The sequence below is a fragment of the Pongo pygmaeus genome, chromosome 21, assembly GCF_028885625.2.
Source record: "Pongo pygmaeus isolate AG05252 chromosome 21, NHGRI_mPonPyg2-v2.0_pri, whole genome shotgun sequence".
NCBI classification, from domain to species: domain Eukaryota; kingdom Metazoa; phylum Chordata; class Mammalia; order Primates; family Hominidae; genus Pongo; species Pongo pygmaeus.
In genome coordinates this window covers 37,820,396-37,838,809 of record NC_072394.2, presented here as the reverse complement: position 1 = coordinate 37,838,809, position 18,414 = coordinate 37,820,396, and the positions used below count along the sequence as shown (strand labels likewise).

Genomic DNA, 18,414 nt, shown 5'->3' with positions numbered 1-18,414 from the left:
TTTTTTTTGAGACAGAGTCCAGTCCTGCTCTGTCGCCCAGGCTGGAGTGCAGTGGCGCGATCTCGGCTCACTGTAACCTCTGCCTTCCGAGTAGCTGGGATTACAGGCACACACCAACATGCCCGGCTACTTTCTTTGTATTTTTAGTAGAGACGGGGTTTTGCCATGTTGGCCAGGCTAGTCTCGAACTCCTGACCTCAGGTGATCCGCCCGCCTCGGCCTCCCAAAGTGCTGGGATTACAGGCGTGACCCACTGCGCCCGATCTTCTGACTCTTTCTAAAGATTGGGATTTCCTAAGGTCCTGTTCTTTTCAACCTCCATTGAAAAGTGTTGGGGTGGAGTTTGGGAAGGAGGGGCTGAGGAGTGAGGCTGGGTTAGGTGGGGAATAAAGAGAGGGATATGAAAAGCCCCGAGGTCTGGGGTCAAGGAGACAGGCGTGGGGGAAGGATTTGAGCCACTGTGACGTGTAGTGGGGGAGACAGCAGGGAGGCGCGTGCCCGGGCACGACAGCCTGGTGCACAGCTGAGAAAGCAAGCGCGCGTGCGCGTAGCGGCCTCTCTGCGCCTGCGCCGCCCTTGCCAGTCTTTCGCCGGCAAAAGGAGGACGTAGAAAAGGGGACACCGGAAGCTCACTCTTCACCCGGAAATGGTTATTGAGGAACATGGCGTTGCTGGTGCGAGTCCTTGTGAGTGAAGGAGTAATTTTCTACGGTAGCTCTCTGGGTCCCGGGTTGGAGTTCGACAAGGCAGGGCGGGAGGAATTGGAAGGAACTGCAGGAGGGGAGCCTGTGTTATAGCTAGGCTGCATGGCCGCTTTTCCGTGGGTAAACTGAGGCAGCTTCCTACCTCTTCCTACCCCCGTTTTGACCTTAGCTCCCCCATCTTTCGAGAAGGGGAAGAGTGACATCTGGCCTTTATTTGATGGGGTTTGCTTTTCCTTCCCTCCCCCATGTACCTGCTTCCCCTCAGGGAGAGGAACATGTAGGACACTGATTGGAGTTTCAGGAGACCTGGATTCTAGTCCCTGACTGTCACTGATGCATAGTGACTTTGGGCAAGTCACTTTTGGGCCTCATTGACCCTATGTGAAAAACGAGGACATTTATCTCCTGCAGTCCCTTTAGATTCTGAGATTCTCAGGGTCTCTTTCATAGGTAATGTCAGTTCTTAACTGTACAGTTAAGTGGAATATAGATTATTAGATTGAAAGCTGCGTGAGGATTGGAGCCATGTCTGTCTCGGTCATTTTCATTTTGCCTAGCATGGTGTCTGGCACATCAGAGGTGTTAAATGATTACTTGTTGAATAAATGAATGAAGTAAGGAAAGACTACTAGACTCTTTAGCACCCGTGTGTGAAACTACTGCACCTCTTGAGATTTAGTCCTGATCCTTCTAGCATACTCTTTTCTCTAGGAATTAAAGGAGAAAAGAAAGTGACAGCAGAAAAAACGTTAGGATACAGAGCTTAGTTTTTAATCATGGAGGGATGGGAGAGTGTATAGTTTTAGCAAGTCTTCAAAAACTGGGTCAAAGACATTGTTTTTCATAGTAGACATGGTTTATTCCTGCCTCTGGGTAACTTTTGAATTGTTATTTTACATTTGTGTTTTTGAACTTTTTATATATGTCTTACAAGGATGACAGTTTTACTTCTTGTATCCTTGCCAGCCTAGCAGAGTGAGGTACCCTTGACTGCTGTTCAGTAAATATTTATTTGTAGAGTAGCCCCTGTAACTGCCAGAAAGATTCACCTGGTGAAGTGATTGTTTGATTTCAGGCCAGAAATTGATTCAGAAATGAGGACTGCTGGGGAAATGGCAATTAGGATGTTCTGAATTTAGTGGTTTTTTTTTTTTAATCCTTCCCCTCCCACCCTTTAGTTTTTTTTTTTTGTTGTTTTTTGTTTTTTTTTGAGGCAGAGTCTTGCTCTGTCGCCGAAGCTGGAGTGCAGTGGTGCCATCCCGCGCTCACTGCAACTTCTGCACCCGGGTTCAAGCGATTCTCCTGTGCCAGCCTCCTGAGTAGCTGGGATGACAGGCATGCACCACACCTAATTTTTGTATTTTTTTTTTTTGAGATGGAGTCTCGCTCTGTCACCCAGGGTGGAGTTCCGTAGTGTGATCTCGGCTCACTGCAACCTCTTCCTCATGGGTTCAAGCAATTCTCCTGCTTCAGCCTCCCAAGTAGCTGGGATTACAGGCGCCTACCACCACACCTGGCTAATTTTTGTATTTTTAGTAGAGATGGGGTTTCACCATGTTGGCCAGACTGGTTTCGAACTCCTGACCTCATGATCCACTTCCCTCGGCCTCCCAAAGTGCTGGGATAACAGGCATGAGCCACCGAGTCTGGCCTGATAACTAACATTTTATAGGGCACTTACTATGTGCTAAGCACTTTAAAATACTTACCTAATCCTTATAACATCCCTTTGGAAAGGAGGGCTTGTTATTTCCTCTATTTTATAGATAAGAAAACTGAACCACAGAGAAGTATTCCTGGCTAGGTGCGGTGGCTCACACCTGTAATCCCAGCACATTGGAGGATGAGGTACATGGATCATTTGAGGCCAGGAGTTCAAGACCAGCCTGGCCAACGTGGCGAAACCCTGTCTCTACTAAAAATACAAAAATTAGCCAGGCCTGGTGGTGGGCGCCTGTAATCCCAGCTACTTGGGAGGCTAAGACACGAGAATTGCTTCAACCCAGGAGGCGGAGGTTGCAGTGAGCTAAGATTGTGCCACTGCACTCCAGCCTGGGTAAAAGAGTGAAACTCTGTCTCAAAAAAAAAAAAAAAAAAAAAAATTCCTGAAACATTCTTGTTAGTCTTGCTTTATTTTTTCCTTTTTGTCTTGTCAGCCAATATTTTCCCTTCTCCAGTGATGCATTTGGGAAGGAGGAGGAAACTAAAACACTGCTGTTGTTGAATGACTGCAGCAGAGAGCCTGGACATTTGATCAGTGGAACTGGACATGCTTATGGTTTTTATGAGTTGTCCTGGGCATTGCTGATCATTTTCTGCTTTTCTTTGGAAATAGTAAAAATTGCAGAAAGCCACTCTGTACTTTAGAAAATTAAAAAAAAGTTGTGGTAAAATACATATAACAAAATTTACCTTTTAAACTTTTTTTTTTTTTTTTTTTCCTGAGACGGAGTTTCGCTCTTGTTGTCCAAGGTGGAGTGCAATGGTGTGATCTTGGCTCACTGCAACCTCTGCCTCCCGGGTTCAAGCGATTCTCCTGCCTCAGCCTCCCGAGTAGCTGGGATTACAGGCACCTGCCACTACGTTCAGCTAATTTTTTGTATTTTTAGTAGAAATGGGGTTTCACCATTTTAGCCAGGCTGGTCTCGAACTCTTGACCTCAGGTGATCCGCCCGCCTTGGCCTCCCAAAGTGCTGGGATTACAGGCGTGAGCCACTGTGCCTGACCACCTTTGAAACTTTTTAAGTGTACAGCTCTCTGGTATTGAGTGCATTTATATTGTTGTGCCATCTTTACCACCCTTATCCACAGAATTCTTTTCATTTTATAAAACTGAAACTTTGAACCTATTAATAACTCTCTATAGTCTTTTCTCCACAGCCGCTGGCAGCCACCATTCTACTTTCTGTCTCCGTGAGTTTAACTACTCTGTGTACCTCATATAAGTGGAATCATACAGTATTTGACCTTTTGTGACTGGCTTATTTCATTTAGCGTAATGTCCTCAAGGTTCATCCATGTTGTAGCATGTGTCAGAATTTTCTCTCTTTTTTTTTGGAGATAGGGTCTAACTCTGTCATGCATGCTGAAGTGTAGTGGCTCAATCATAGCTCACTGCAGCCTTGACCTCCTGGGCTCAAGTGATCCTCCCACTTCAGCCTCCTGAGTAGCTGGGACCACAGGCATGTGCCACCACGCCTGGCTAATTTTTTTTTCTTTTTTGTAGAGATGGGGGTCTCCTTTTGTTGCCCAGGCTGGTCTTGAACTCCTGGGCTCAAGCAATCCTGTTGTCTTGGTCTCCCAAAGTGCTGGGACTACAGGCGTGAGCCTCTATGTCCAGCCTGTTTAATTTGTTGAGGAATTGTCCTACTGTTTTCCACAGCAGATATACTGTTTTACATTCTCACCAGCAGTGCACAAGGATTCCAATTTCACCACATCCTTGCCAACACTTGTTATTTTCTGGTTTTTGTTTGTTTGTTTGTTTTTGAGACAAGGTCTTGATCTGTCACGCAGGGTGGAGTGCAGTGGCCCAATGACAGCTTACTGCAGCCTCAACTTCTGGGCTCAAGTGATCCTCTCATCTTAGCCTCCCGAGTAGCTGGGACTACAGGTGTGTGCCAACGCACCCAGCTAATTTTTAAATTTTTAGTAGAGAGGAGTTCTTGCTATGTTGCCCAGGCTGGTCTCAAATTCCTGAGTTCAAGTGATGCTCCTGCCTCAGCCTCTCGAAGTGTTAGGATTACAGGTGTGAACCACCACACGTGGCCTTATTTTTTGTTTTTTGACAATAGCCATTCTAATGAGTATGAAATGGTGTCTCATTGTATTATTGATTTACATTTCTCTAGTGACTAGTGATATTGGGCACCGTTTCATGTCTTTTTTCTTTTTGAGACAGAGTTTCGCTCGTGTTGCCCAGGCTGGAGTGCAATGGCACGATCTCGGCTCACCACAACCTCTGCCTCCTGAGTTCAAGCGATTCTCCCGCCTCAGCCTCCCAAGTAGCTGGGATTACAGGCCTGCGCCACCACACCTGGCTAATTTTGTATTTTTAGTAGAGACGGGGTTTCCCCATGTTGGTCAGGATGGTCTCAAACTCCCGACCTCAGGTAATCCGCCTGCCTCGGCCTCCCAAAATCCTGGGATTACAGGTGTGAGCCACCACGCCCAGCCTTAAATTTTGTATTTTTAGTAGAGATGGGATTTTGCTGTGTTGGCCAGGCTGGTCTTGAACTCCTGACCTCAGATGATCCACCCGCCTTGGCCTCCTGAAGTGCAAGGATTACAGGCATGAGCCACCGCATCTGGCAAGTTTTTCATATATTTGGAATATCAATCCCTCATCAGATATATGATTTGCATGTATTTTTCCTATCCTATGGGTTGCTGTTTCAGTCTGTTGATACTATTCTTTGATACACAAAAGTTTTTAATTTTCATGAAGTCCAACTTATATTTTTTTCTTTTATTGCCTACTCTTTTTTTTTTTTTTGACAGGGTCTTGCACTGTCACCCAGGCTAGAGTGCAGTGGCACAATCTAGACTCACTGCAGCCCCTGCCCCCAGGTTTAAGCGATTCTCCTGCCTCACCCTCCCAAGTAGCTGGGATTACAGGTATGCACCAGCACACCTGGCTAATTTTTATGTTTTTAATAGAGGGGGTTTTCCCATGTTGGCCAGGCTGGTCTCAAACTCCTGGCCTCAAGTGATCTGCCCACCTCAGCCTCCCAGAGTGCTGGGGTTACAAGTGTGAGCCACCATGCCTGGCCTATTGCCTACTTTTTTGATATCATATCCAAGAAATCATTGCAAAATCCAATGTCATGAAGCCATTCCTGTAAGTTTTCTTTTAAAAGTTTTATCGTTTTAGGTCCTACATTTTGGTCTTTTATCCATTTTGAGCTAATTTGTGTACATGTTACAAGCTTTTACTATATTTTATGAGCTGGTTTCTTAGTGGCTGCCCTGGGATTACAACATCTTAATTCATAACAGTCTTGTTTGGATTAATACGAACTTGATTTCAGTAATATGTAAAGACTTTCTTTCTATGTAGCTCTGTTCCTTCCCCCACGTTGTGTTATTGTCATCTAAATTATATCTTTATGCATTGTTTGTCTATCAATGTAGATTTATAATTATTTCTTCTTGTAGTTGTCTTTTAAATTAAAAAGAAAAAGAATTACAAACAAAAGATCCATTTGTACTGTATTTTTTATTTACCTAAACAGTTACCTTTACCAGTCTACTTTATTTCTTCATGTAGATTTGAGTTATTCTGTAGTTTCCTTTTATTTCAACCTGAAGGTCTGCCTTATTCTTGCAGGGCAAGTCTACTACTGACAAATTCTTTCCATTTTGTTTATCTGGGAAATCTTCATTTTTCCTTCACTTTCGAATAATAGTTTTGCTGGATATAGAATTCTTATTTGAAAATCTTTGTCTTTCCATGTTGTGATTATTTTATCCCACTGTCTTCTGGCTGCTACAGTTTCTGAGAAGAAATCAATTGTTAATGTTCTTGAGGATGCTTTGTATATTATGAGTTTCTTCTCTTGCTCATTTAAAGAATCTCTTTGTCTCTTGGCAGCTTGCATATGATGTGTCTGTGGCTCTCTTTGTGTTTATCCTATTTAGAGTTAGTAGAGCTTCTTGGATTCCTAAATTACCATTTTCCATTATGTTTGGGATGTTTTCTGCCGTTATTTCTTCAAATATTTTTCTGTCCTTTTCTTTCCTTCTGAGACTCTAATTATACATATATTGGTGTGTTTGATGGTGTCCCACAGTCTGAGGCTGTTAAATTTGTTCTTTTTTTTTTTCTATTCTTTTTGCTTTTCATTTTGATGCTATTAATTTGTCTTTATTACTTTTTCTTTCCGTTCCTTGGACTGGATGATTTAAATTGACCTATCTTCAAGACCACTGATTCTTTTCTTCTGCCTGTTCAAATCTGCTATTCAGTCCCTCTAATGAGTTTTTCATTTTAGTTGCTGGACTTTTCAATTCTAGAATTTATTTTGTCTTTAAAAAAATAACTTCTCTTTCTGTTGATATTCTCTTTGGTGCCATCTTGGCTCACTGCAACCTCCACCTCCCGGCTTCAAGCGATTCTCCCCCCTCAGCCTTCTGCGTAGCTGGGATTGCAGGTGCCTGCCACCACGCCTGGCTAATTTTTGTATTTTTAGTAGAGATGGGGTTTCACCATGTTGGCCAGGATGGTCTCAAACTCCTGACCTCAGGTGATCCCCCTGCCTTGGCCTCCCAAAGTGCTGGGATTACAGGTGTAAGCCACCGCACCCGGCCACTTTCCTATAGTTCTTTAGACATATTTTTATTTAGATCTTTGAACATATTTGAAATAGTTAAAAATCTCTTTGTCTGCTGCCTGGGTTTTCTTAGAGACAGTTTCTATTGATTGCATTTTTTTCCCCCTGTGTATGGGCCATACTTTATTGTTTCTTTGCATGTTTTATAACTTTTTTTGTTGTTGTTGAAAACTGGACATTTTAAATAATGTGGCCACTCTGGAAATCAGATTGTTTCCCTTCCCAAGGTTTGTTGTTGTATTTTTGTTTAGTGACTTTTCTGAATTGATTCTGTAGTCTGTATTCTTTGTTGTTTGTGGCCACTGAAGTCTCTGCTTAGGTAGCTTAGTGGTCAGGTAATGATTAAACAAATTTCTTTAAATTTCTGTTAAATTTCTTAAAATTCTGTTCTCACTGCCTGGAAGCAGTGAGTATCCCAGTTTTTGCTGTGGGGTTCTGTGTGCACGTTGGGATGTACCTATAACACTCTGCCAGGCATTCGATAACTCTGTCTTAACTTTCACTTCCTGCTGTGCAGAACCTCAAGGTCAACCACAAGTAAGAGACATTCTTAGGTCTTTCCTGAGCATGTGCACAGCTTTGGGTATGTGCACAGACCTGGGTATGTTCATGGCTTCCTAGATGCCCAGGAATATGTTGGGGCTTTTCAAAGCCCCTGTGGACATCTCATTCCCCAGCTTTTCCTTTAAACCTTTTTGGTTAACCTGTTGTTTTCTCCACCTGTTAATCACTGCCTCAGGAAGCCATGAAGTCAAACAGTTACCTCTATTTGTTTTCAACTGGTGCTCCTGGGGAAAAGGTTTTTTCACACTGGGTGAGTTCTAAGACAGCCTTGAAATTGGGCTTTCTAAGGAACTGTCAGACAGATTGAATAATGCCAGTTCTTTTTTTTTTTTTTTTTTCAGAGTCAAGCTTCTTTTTTTTTTTTATACTTTAAGTTCTAGGGTACATGTGCACAACATGCAGGTTTGTTACATATATATACATGTGCCATGATGGTGTGCTGCACCCATTAACTCATCATTTACATTAGGTATATCTCTTTTTTTTTTGAGATGGAGTCTTGCTCTGTCGCCCAGACTGGAGTGCAGTGGCGCAATCTCAGCTCACTGCAAGCTCCGCCTCCCGGGTTCATGCCATTCTCCTGCCTCAGCCTCCTGAGTAGCTGGGACTACAGGCGCCTGCCACCACGCCCGGCTAATTTTTTTTTTTTTTTTTTTTTGAGATGGAGTCTCACTCTGTCACCCAGGCTGGAGTGCAGTGGTGCGATCTCGGCTCACTGCAAGCTCTGCCTCCCGGGTTCATGCCGTTCTCCTGCCTCAGCCTCTCCCAGTAGCTGGGACTACAGGTGCCCGCCACCACGCCCGGCTAATTTTTTGTATTTTTAGTAGAGACGGGGTTTCACCATGGTCTCAATCTCCTGACCTCGTGATCCGCCCCCCTCGGCCTCCCAAAATGCTGGGATTACAAGCGTGAGCCACTGCGCCTGGCCACACCCGGCTAATTTTTTGTATTTTTAGTAGGGATGGGGTTTCATCATGTTAGCCAGGATGGTCTCGATCTCCTGACCTTGTGATTTGCCCGCCTCGGCCTCCCAAAGTGCTTGGATTACAGGCATGAGCCACCATGCCCGGCCTAGGTATATCTCTTAATGCTATCCCTCTCCCCTCCCCGCACCCCACGACAGGCCCTGGTGTGTGATGTTCCCCTTCCTGTGTCCAAGTGTTCTCATCGTTCAATTCCCACCTCTGAGTGAGAACATGCAGTGTTTGGTTTTCTGTCCTTGTGATAGTTTTCTGAGAATGATGGTTTCCAGCTTCATCCATGTCCCTACAAAGGACATGAACTCATCCTTTTTTATGGCTGCATAGTATTCCATGGTGTATGTGTTGTCACATTTTCTTAATCCAGTCTATCATTGTTGGGCATTTGGGTTGGTTCCAAGTCTTTGCTATTGTGAATACTGCCTCAGTAAACATATGTGTGCGTGTGTCTTTATAGCAGCATGATTTATAATCCTTTGGGTATATACCCAGTAATGGGATGTCTGGGAATAATGCCAGTTCTTTGTAAGGCTTTGATGAACATCATCCCCATTCTGGAGTCAACTTGTCTCCTGAGGAGACTAGTTCCTTTAGTGGTTGTTTCTATTTAGAAACCACATCTGGGTGCTACATGTGCTCATTGCTACTGGAGTGTCATTGTCTGCAGGCCCTACCAGGATGTGGGTAGGAAATATATATGTGTCTATATATAAACATAAACATGCATATGTCTTTTTCTTTATATATTAAGAGCCCACACCAGTTATTCTAAATCTATTCTAATACCACAGGGTTTGTTCTACTCTTTTGCCTTGCCATATTTGTTAACTCCTTTCTCTGATAGAAACCTGACCCCTCACCCTTAATGTATTTATTGATTTATTCAAATCTTTCCTGTATGTAATCAATCTTTTGAAAGCTCAGATTGAAAACTCCCAACAAAGTAGGAGGAGGCAGTATATAGGTAATTTTTTTTTTTTTTTTGAGACGAAGTCTCGCTCTTGTCCCACAGGCTGGAGTGCAATGGTGCGATCTCAGGTCACTGCAACCTCCGCCTCCCAGGTTCAAGCAATTCTGCTGCCTCAGCCTCCCAAGTAGCTGGGACTGCAGGTGCATGCCCCCATGCCCACCTCATTTTTTTGTATTTTAGTAGAGACGGGGTTTCACTGTGTTGCCCAGGCTGGTTGCAAACTCCTGAGCTCAGACAGTCTGCCTGCTTCGGCGTCACAAAGTACTGGAGTAATTTTTTGTTGTTGTTTGAGATGGAGTCTCACTCTGTCACCCAGGCTGGAGTACAGTGGCATGATCTCTGCCTACTGCAACCTCCACCTCCCGGGTTCAAGCGATCCTTGTGCCTCAGCCTCCCGAGTAGCTGGGATTACTGGCACGTGCCACTATGCCCGGCTGATCTATATATATTATATATATGTATATTTTTGTTTGTTTGTTTTTTGAGACGGAGTCTCGCTCTGTTGCCCAGGCTGGAGTGCAGTGGCACGATCTCGGCTCACTGCAAGCTCTGCCTCCCAGGTTCACGCCATTCTCCTGCCTCAGTCTCCCGAGTAGCTGGGACTACAGGCGCCCACCACCATGCCCGGCTAATTTTTTGTATTTTTAGTAGAGACAGGGTTTCACCATGTTAGCCAGGATGGTCTCAATCTCCTGACCTCGTGATCCGCCCTCCTCGGTCTCCCAAAGTGCTGGGATTACAGGCGTAAGCCACCGCGCCCGGCCTATATTATGTATTTTTTAGTACAGACAGGTTTCACTATGTTGGCCAAGCTGGTCTCGAACTCCTGACCTCAAGTGATCCACCCACCTCAGCCTCACAAAGTGCTGGGATTACAGGCATGAGCCACAAAGTGCTGGGACTACAGGCGTGAGCCACTATGCCCAGCCTGTATTCAGTAATTTTTGAAGGAATGGTTAAACATTATCTTCTTCCCTCTGTGGAAATATCCTTTTGTATTATAGCATGCCACATTGTAACTGGAAGGAAAGTTTTGTTACCGTAGTATCTGTTCTTTCGACTCTGGAATTGAGTTAGTATTCATGGCATTTGGAATATAGGCACCAGCGGTGACTTATAAAGTGGATTTTGGCTGGGCATGGTGGCTCATGCCTGTAATCCCACCACTTTGGGAGGCTGAGGCAGGCGGATCACCTGAGGTCAGGAGTTCGAGACCAGCCTGACCAACATGGAGAAACCCTGTCTCTACTAAAAATACAAAATTAGCTGGGCGTGGTGGCGCATACCTGTAATCCCAGCTACTCGGGAGGCTGAGGCAGGAGAATCACTTGAACCCAGGAGGCAGAGGTTGTGGTGAGTTGAGATTGCGTCATTGCACTCCAGTCTGGGCAACAAGAGTGAAACTCTGTCTCAAAAAAAAAAAAAAAAAAAAAGTGGATTTCATGTTTATAATTGATTTTCATTATTCACAGATTCTGTATTTGTGAACTCACCTAGTTGCTAAAATTTATTTGAAACCCCAAAATCAATACTTGCAGCACTTTTGTAGTCATTTGTGGACATTTGCAGAGGGGTAAGAAATTTGAGCTGCCAGTGTGTGTGTTCCTGGCTGAAGTGCGTCAACATTCCGCCTTCTTGTTTCAGTTTTCATACTGTAACAGGTATTCTTTTCATGGCCTGTTTAGTGCCATATTTTTCATATTTTTGTGCTTTTGTTGGTGAATCCCATCTTTAAAATGTCCCCCAAGTGTAGTATGGAAATGCTATCTAGCATTGCTGAGCGCAAGAAGGCCACAATGTGCCTTATGGGAAAATATGTTTATTAGGTAAATTTTGCTAAGTGAATTGTAGTGCTGCTGGCTGTGAGTACTGTGTTAATGAATCAACAATGTATATTAAATAGAGTGTTTCAACAGAAACCCGTAAAACAAAGTTATGTATTGATTGGTTGATGAATGTTGTGACCAGAGGCTTGCAGGAACCTAAGTCTGGCATTTCCTCTGGCAGCAATGGTTTAGTATTTGCTAACTCAGTGTTTGTGGTGATTTTATGGTTTATGGTGAATAACTGTGTCCGGAATTGGATTCTTGGTCTCACTGACTTCAAGAATGAAGCCACGGACCCTCGCGGTGAGTGTTACAGCTCTTAAGGTGGCACGTCTGGAGTTTGTTCCTTCTGATGTTTGGATGTGTTCGGAGTTTCTTCCTTCTGGTGGGTTCGTAGTCTCGCTGGCTCAGGAGTGAAGCTGCAGACCTTCGTGGTGAGTGTTACAGCTCTTAAGGCAGCGCGTCTGGAGTTGTTCGTTCCTCCTGGTGGGCTCATGGTCTCGTTGGGTTCAGGAGTGAAGCTGCAGATCTTCACGGTGAGTGTTACAGCTCATAGAAGCAGTGTGGACCGAAAGAGTGAGCAGTAGCAAGATTTATTGCAAAGAGAAAAAACAAAGCTTCCACAGTGTGGAAGAGGACCCCAGCGGGTTGCCAACATTGGCTCGGGCAGCCTGCTTTTATTCTCTTATCTGGCCCCACCCACATCCTGCTGATTGGTAGAGCCGAGTGGCCTGTTTTGACAGGGCGCTGATTGGTGCGTTTACAATCCCTGAGCTAGATATAAAGACTCTCCACGTCCTCACCAGACTCAGGACCCCAGCTGGCTTCACCTAGTGGATCCAGAACTGGGGCTGTAGGTGGAGCTGCTTGCCAGTCCCGCGCCGTTCGCTTGCACTCCTCAGCCCTTGGGTGGCCGATGGGACTGGGCACCGTGGAGCAGGGGGCGGTGCTCGTCGGGGAGGGTGGGGCTGCACAGGAACCCACGGAGGCCGGGGAAGGCTCAGGCATGGCGGGCTGTAGTCCCAAGGCCTGCCCCGCCAGAAGGCAGCTAAGGCCCGGCGAGAAATCGAGTGCAGCGCCGGTGGGCTGGCACTGCTGGGGGACCCAGTACACCGTCCGCAGCCGCTGGCCCAGGTGCTAAGTCCCTCATTGCCCGGGGCCAGCAGGGCAGGCCGGCTGTTCCGAGTGCGGGGCCTGCCAAGCTCACGCCAACCCGGAACTCCACGCAACCCCGGTTCCGGCTCGCACCAGTCCCTCCACACCTCCCTGCAAGCTGAGGGAGTGGGCTCTGGCCTTGGCCAGCCCAGAAAGGGGCTCCCACAGTGCAGCGGTGGGCTGAAGGCCTCCTCAAGTGCCGCCAAAATGGTAGCCCAGGCAGAGGAGGCGCCGAGAGCGAGCGAGGGCTGTGAGGACGGCCAGCAAGCTGTCACCTCTCGTAACTAGAATCCGCTACACCTGTAAATCGTTTTCTAGCTCATGAATGAGCCAAGGAAAATACTATGTATCTTAAAAAACCACATGCAGAAACAGGCCTGTCAGTGGACTGATTAAAGGGTAGTCAGTACAAGAGGTGGTATGTCAGAATGTTTTGAAATACTGATGTAAAAATCACTGCAATTAACAATGTGCATGGGAAACAAAAACATGAAGCCTATCTTAAAAATTTTGGTTTTAGCCAGGCATGGTGGCCCACGCCTGTAATACTAGCATTTTGGGAGGCCGAGGCGGGCGGATCACAAGGTCAGGAGATCAAGACCATCCTGGCGAACATGGTGAAACCCCGTCTCCACTAAAAATACAAAAAATTAGCCAGTCGAGGTGGCGGGTGCCTGTAGTCCCAGCTACTCGGGAGGCTGAGGCAGGAGAATGGCGTGAACCCGGGAGGCGGAGCTTGCAGTGAGCCGAGATCGCGCCACTGCACTCCAGCTTGGGCGACAGAGCGAGACACTGTCTCAAAAAAAAAAAAAAAAATTTTGGTTTTGAAGTGTTGGAAAGGCAAAATGGCAATAAAACTAGTTCCCACTTATTAACAGTGCATTTATCTTAAGTTAAAGGAATAATTTTTGCCATTGGGAATGGCTACAAATGTCTTTTGAACTTGGGAGAAGTTGAGATGTGCTAATTGTTATAGGCCTAATATATTAGTACCTTAAGAGAGAGATAAGTACTTCCACAGATTTATATTTATAGATGAAAAGGTGGAAGAGGTGGAAAGGAAAAAGGACGAGTAGAGGTCGACACGGTGGCTCATGCCTGTAATCCCAGCACTTTGGGAAGTTGAGGCAGGTGGATCACCTGAGATCACGAGTTTGAGACCAGCCTGGCCAACATGGTGAAACCCCGCCTCTACTGAAAATACAAAAATTAGCTGGGCATGGTAGTGCGCCCCTGTAGTCCCAGCTACTCGGCAGGCTGAGGCAGGAGAATTGCTTGAATCCGGGAGGCGAAGGTTGCGGTGAGCCGAGATTGTGCCACTGCACTCCAGCCTGGGTGACAGAGTAAGACTCCATCTCAAAAAAAAAAAAAAAAAAAAGGACTGAGTAGAGCCGGTAGAACCAGAAGCTTGCATCTAGACAGATTTCTTTTCTTTTCTTTTTTTTTTTTTTGAGTGGAGTCTTGCTCTGTCACGCAGGCTGGAGTGCAGTGGCCTGATTTTGGCTCACTGTAACCTCTGTCTCCCAAGTGCAAGCGATTCTCCCTGCCTCAGCCTCCCGAGTAGCTGGGATTACAGGCACCTGCCACCACGCCCGGCTAATTTTTGTATGTTTAGTAGAGATGGGGTTTCGCCATGTTGGCCAGGTCGGTCTTGAACTCCTGACCTCAGGTGATCTGCCAGCCTATGGTCTCCCAAAGTGCTGGGATTACAGATGTGAGCCACTGCGCCTGGCCTAGAGAAATTTCTTGAAGCAATTGAGCTTATATTTGGGTTGGAGTGAAGAGGAGAGTCCCAGAAGAAATTACTACAAGGGAATTAGCATGTGTGGAGTGGAGCAGTGATTCCCAAACCAGAGAATCTGAGTCAGGTTTTGAAACTGTTGAGTGGAAAACACAGTAAGTATTATGAGTTTAGAGGGATCCAGTTGGTAAAGACCAGTAAGGATCAGGTGTTTAAGTTTCAATAAAGAGGTCCTTGGAAACCACTGCAAGCTTTTGAGAAAGGGAATAAATGCCAGATTCCAAACAATATTTTAAGAAAACAGTTTTTGATTCTCTGGCAGTTTGCTGGGGAAAGCAGGGCTTGCATAATTCGGGAACAGTTGTTCACAACAGTGATGCCTTTGGTTGTGTTTTTCTGTTATCAAAGTGCTTTTAGAAATGTTCCTGGGAACACTCCTGTGAGATAGCTTTTATTATTCCCATTTTTCATAAGGGAAAATGGAGGCCCAGATTGTTGAGTAACCAGTTCACAGCTATTTGATGGCAGACTTGGGATTACCCTTTCTGTTACACTTCAGTGGTTTCAATTAAGGATTTGGACAAGAATTGTTGTAGGATTGGAGAAGGAAAGAACAGCTGATTGTTCCTTTCTTCTAATAAGAACTGATTTAAAAGTATTGGCCTAAGACCAACCAGAGCCAAAATTACAGAGAAAAATTTGGTTGACATTGGAAATTACATGATGAAATTCTTCAGAAAATCTTCCAAAAGTTTGCATTGTTTCAACTTGTAATTTCCTCTTGCTCCCTCTGCCCCCCTGCCTTTGGCCCTGAATCTGAAGCAGTTTCCTCTTATCCCATACTTAACATTTTTAGTACAGGAACATCTGACATTGAATGTTTCTGGTAAATCTGTCAGTGTTTGTAAAACAAAACACCAGTAACTGTCTCTCACTTGGAAAACCATTTCAACTGATCCAACCACAGCTCAAATAAAATATTTTTAGCTCCACTTTTCATTTGAAATATAAGGTGCTATAAGTGGCAATTATACAATTTTAGAACTGTGAGACACTTTAGAAAGCATCTGTAGGTTTAAAAATTTAATGCCTTTCTCCACCCCACCTCAACCTGTTTCTACTCGAGGAAATGGAGATTCAGATTCAACTTAATATTGTGCTGAACATACTGCAAGGTACATTTGTTAATTTTAAAGAAAATCCTGAGAAGTAGGGATTTTGTCTTTATTTTTGATAAAAAGAGACAACCGAGGCTCACAGAGGTGATTATCTAATATGTAGCTTCTGAACAGTACTTTCTGCCTTTAGTTATGTGGCACTTTCCACAATATGCTGTTTTAATTGGTTCCAGACTAGGTCATATAGTGTTAGAGCCAGAAGGTACCTTGCAGATACTCTACCCTTTTGTCCCATAAATGAGCAAGGATTCTAGAGTTGGGTTGCCTGGGTTCATTTCTTAATCCTGCTGTTAGAACTATGTGACATTGGGAGGTTGCTTATCCTTTCCATGCCTCAGTTTCCTTTTTTGTATAAATGGGATAATGATATACCTACATGAGTGGTGATCGTGAAGTTTAAATGAGTTCATATATGTAAAGTACCAGAAAAGTGCCTGCCATCAAATGCTCATTAAGTATTCCCCGTAATTGCTATGAGGAAACTGAATGTCACAGAGGTTAAATTACTTGTAAAGATAATGTTAGAGTAGCTGAATTTAAACTAGAATCTTTGACTCCTAGTACAGTTGTCCCCAAGTATCCCTGGTCCTTTGGTTCCAGGACCTCCCTCGGATAGCAAAATCCATGGATGCTCAAGTCCTTGATACGAAGTGGCATAGTATTTGCATATAACCTATGTATATCCCCCCATGTACTTTAAATAATCTCTAGATTACTTACATTTAATACAATATAGGTGCTATGTAAATAGTTGTTATACTGTATTATTTAGGGAGTAATGACGAGAAAAAAAGTCTACATGTTTAGTACGGCATGTTTTTTTCCTGATTTTTTTTTTTCTTTTTTTTTTTTTTTTGAGACAGTCTCGCTCTGTCACCCAGGCTGGAGTGCAGTGGCACAATCTTGGCTCACTGCAAGCTCTGCCTCCTGGGTTCATGCCATTCTCCTGCCTCAGCCTCCTGAGTAGCTGGGATTACAGGCGCCTGCCACCACGCCTGGCTAATTTTTTTGTATTTTTAGTAGAGAAGGGATTTCACCGTGTTAACCAGGATGGTCTCGATCTCCTGACCTCGTGATCCGCCGGCCTCGGCCTCCCAAAGTGCTGGGATTACAGGCGTGAGCCACCACGCCCGGCCTGATTTTTTTTTTTTTTTTTTTGAGACAGAATCTCCCTCTCTATCGCCCAGGCTGGAGTGCAGTGGCACAATCTCTGCTCACTTGCAACCTTCGCCTCCTGGGTTCAAGTGATTCTCGTGCCTCAGCCTCCAGAGTAGCTGGGACTACAGGTACACACCACCATGCCCGGCATTTTTTTTTTCCTGAATGTTTTAATCTGTGGGTGGCTGAATCCATGGATGCAGAACCCATGGCTATGGAGGGCTGACTGTGTTGTACATTATGCTTGGCAAAGGATTTTCAAGCAATTTAGGTATCTGGTCCTCATTATGGCCCTGTAAGGTCTACAGGTCAAGTGAAGAAAACCCTCAGATCCCTTGAGTTGGTTCCTAAAATTAAGATTTCCAGTGCTGTGTACATGGCTATCATTTATACAGTGGAATGTATTTCAGGTTCATATAATAAAGCAGACTTCTCATTTAGCAAGAGAGAACTCTCCCTTTCTCCAGCCGAGCCTCTCACTTTGGCCAAGAGACCTTTCTGAAGTGAGCTTCATGTTAGAGGGAAAACGTGAATTTCAGTTTTAGCTTGAACAGCCATTTAATCTCTCTCGTCTTGGAAATCAAGTTGCCCACGTGTGTTTTCCCGCTGTAAAACTTCTACCCTAGTTTCCTCCTCCTTTTGGGGATGATGATGATCTCAGCATTGCTTACTATAAAGGGATTCTATGAAGATCAGGTAAGTAAGTCAGTGTTTATGAAAACACATTGTAAGCCAGGCATAGCTATGCAAGCCTTTAGTCCCAGCTACTTGGGAATCTGAAGTGGGAGGATCACTTGAGCCCAGGCATCAGGCATTTGAGGCTGTAGTGTGCAATATTAGCACCATGACTAGGCACTGGACTCCAGCCTGGGGAATGTAGTGAGACCCTGTCTCTAAAAAAAAAAGAAAAAAAGAGGCCTGGCACAGTGGCTCACATCTGTAATCCCAGCACTTTGGGAGGCCGAGGTAGGTAGATCACTTAAGGTCAGCAGTTTGAGACCAGCCTGGTCAACATGGTGAAACCCTGTCTCTACTAAAAATACAGAAATTAGCCTGATGTGGTGGCTCATGCCTGTAGTCATAGCCACTTGGAAGTCTGAGGCATAAGAATCGCTTGAACCCAGGAGGTGGAGATTGCAATGAGCCGGGATCATGCCCCTGCATTCCAGCCTGGGTGACAGAGCAAGACTTGGCCTCAAAAAAAAAAAAAAAAAAAGACATTGCAAACTGTAGCTTGAATTATAATCTAATCATAAAATGCCGGAAGTCTGCTTATTTTGTTTCTCTTCCCAGAGAGAGCCCATGCCCACTGCTTGAGTCACCTATTACCAGAATTATTTTAGTCTGTGGAACCAGTAGTAGGCAGTGGTATATCTTATCCTTGGAGAAATGAGCATGTGGAGGCTTGGTCTTGGTCCCGTTTTGGAAGTTCTTCATTCATGTGATACCCCATTCTGGCAGGATTTCTAAACTTAGGTACTAAAGGCCAGATCTGGAATGGTCCTGAGTGTAGTCGCTTCTGTCCCTGTGGAATTAACCCTCCTGGCCTGTGGCTGCAACCCAGATATGATACTGTGAGAGAAGAAATATATATTTGGTCTTTATCCCTGGTTCCTGGCACAGAGCTCTTGAAACCATTGCAAAGTGATTGGGGTGAGAGGAGTGTTTCTTTTTATTTATAATAAGCCCCTTTCAACCATACATGAGTTTATGGGTTTTTTTTTTTTTTTTTGTATAGCCAGGGGTCTCGCCTTGTTGCCCAGGCTGGTTTCGACCTCCTGGCTTCAAGTAATCTTGCTTCAGCCT

General features: G+C 44.8%; 1 protein-coding gene across 2 annotated transcripts in view; it reads left to right on the top strand.

Annotated features, from left to right (window-relative positions):
* The first annotated feature begins 273 nt into the window (after nucleotides 1–273).
* Nucleotides 274–18,414, top strand: part of LOC129021659 (ubiquinol-cytochrome c reductase complex assembly factor 1) — a 111,212-nt gene continuing 93,071 nt past the window's right edge. Inside the window, exon 1 of one of the 2 annotated variants that reach the window (XM_054467405.2) lies at nucleotides 274–686. In XM_054467405.2, the coding sequence (XP_054323380.1) occupies nucleotides 663–686 (24 nt within the window). In that variant the 5' untranslated portion in view covers nucleotides 274–662. The remainder of the gene's footprint in view (nucleotides 687–18,414) is intronic. The other variant, XM_063659167.1, reaches the window with a different exon arrangement.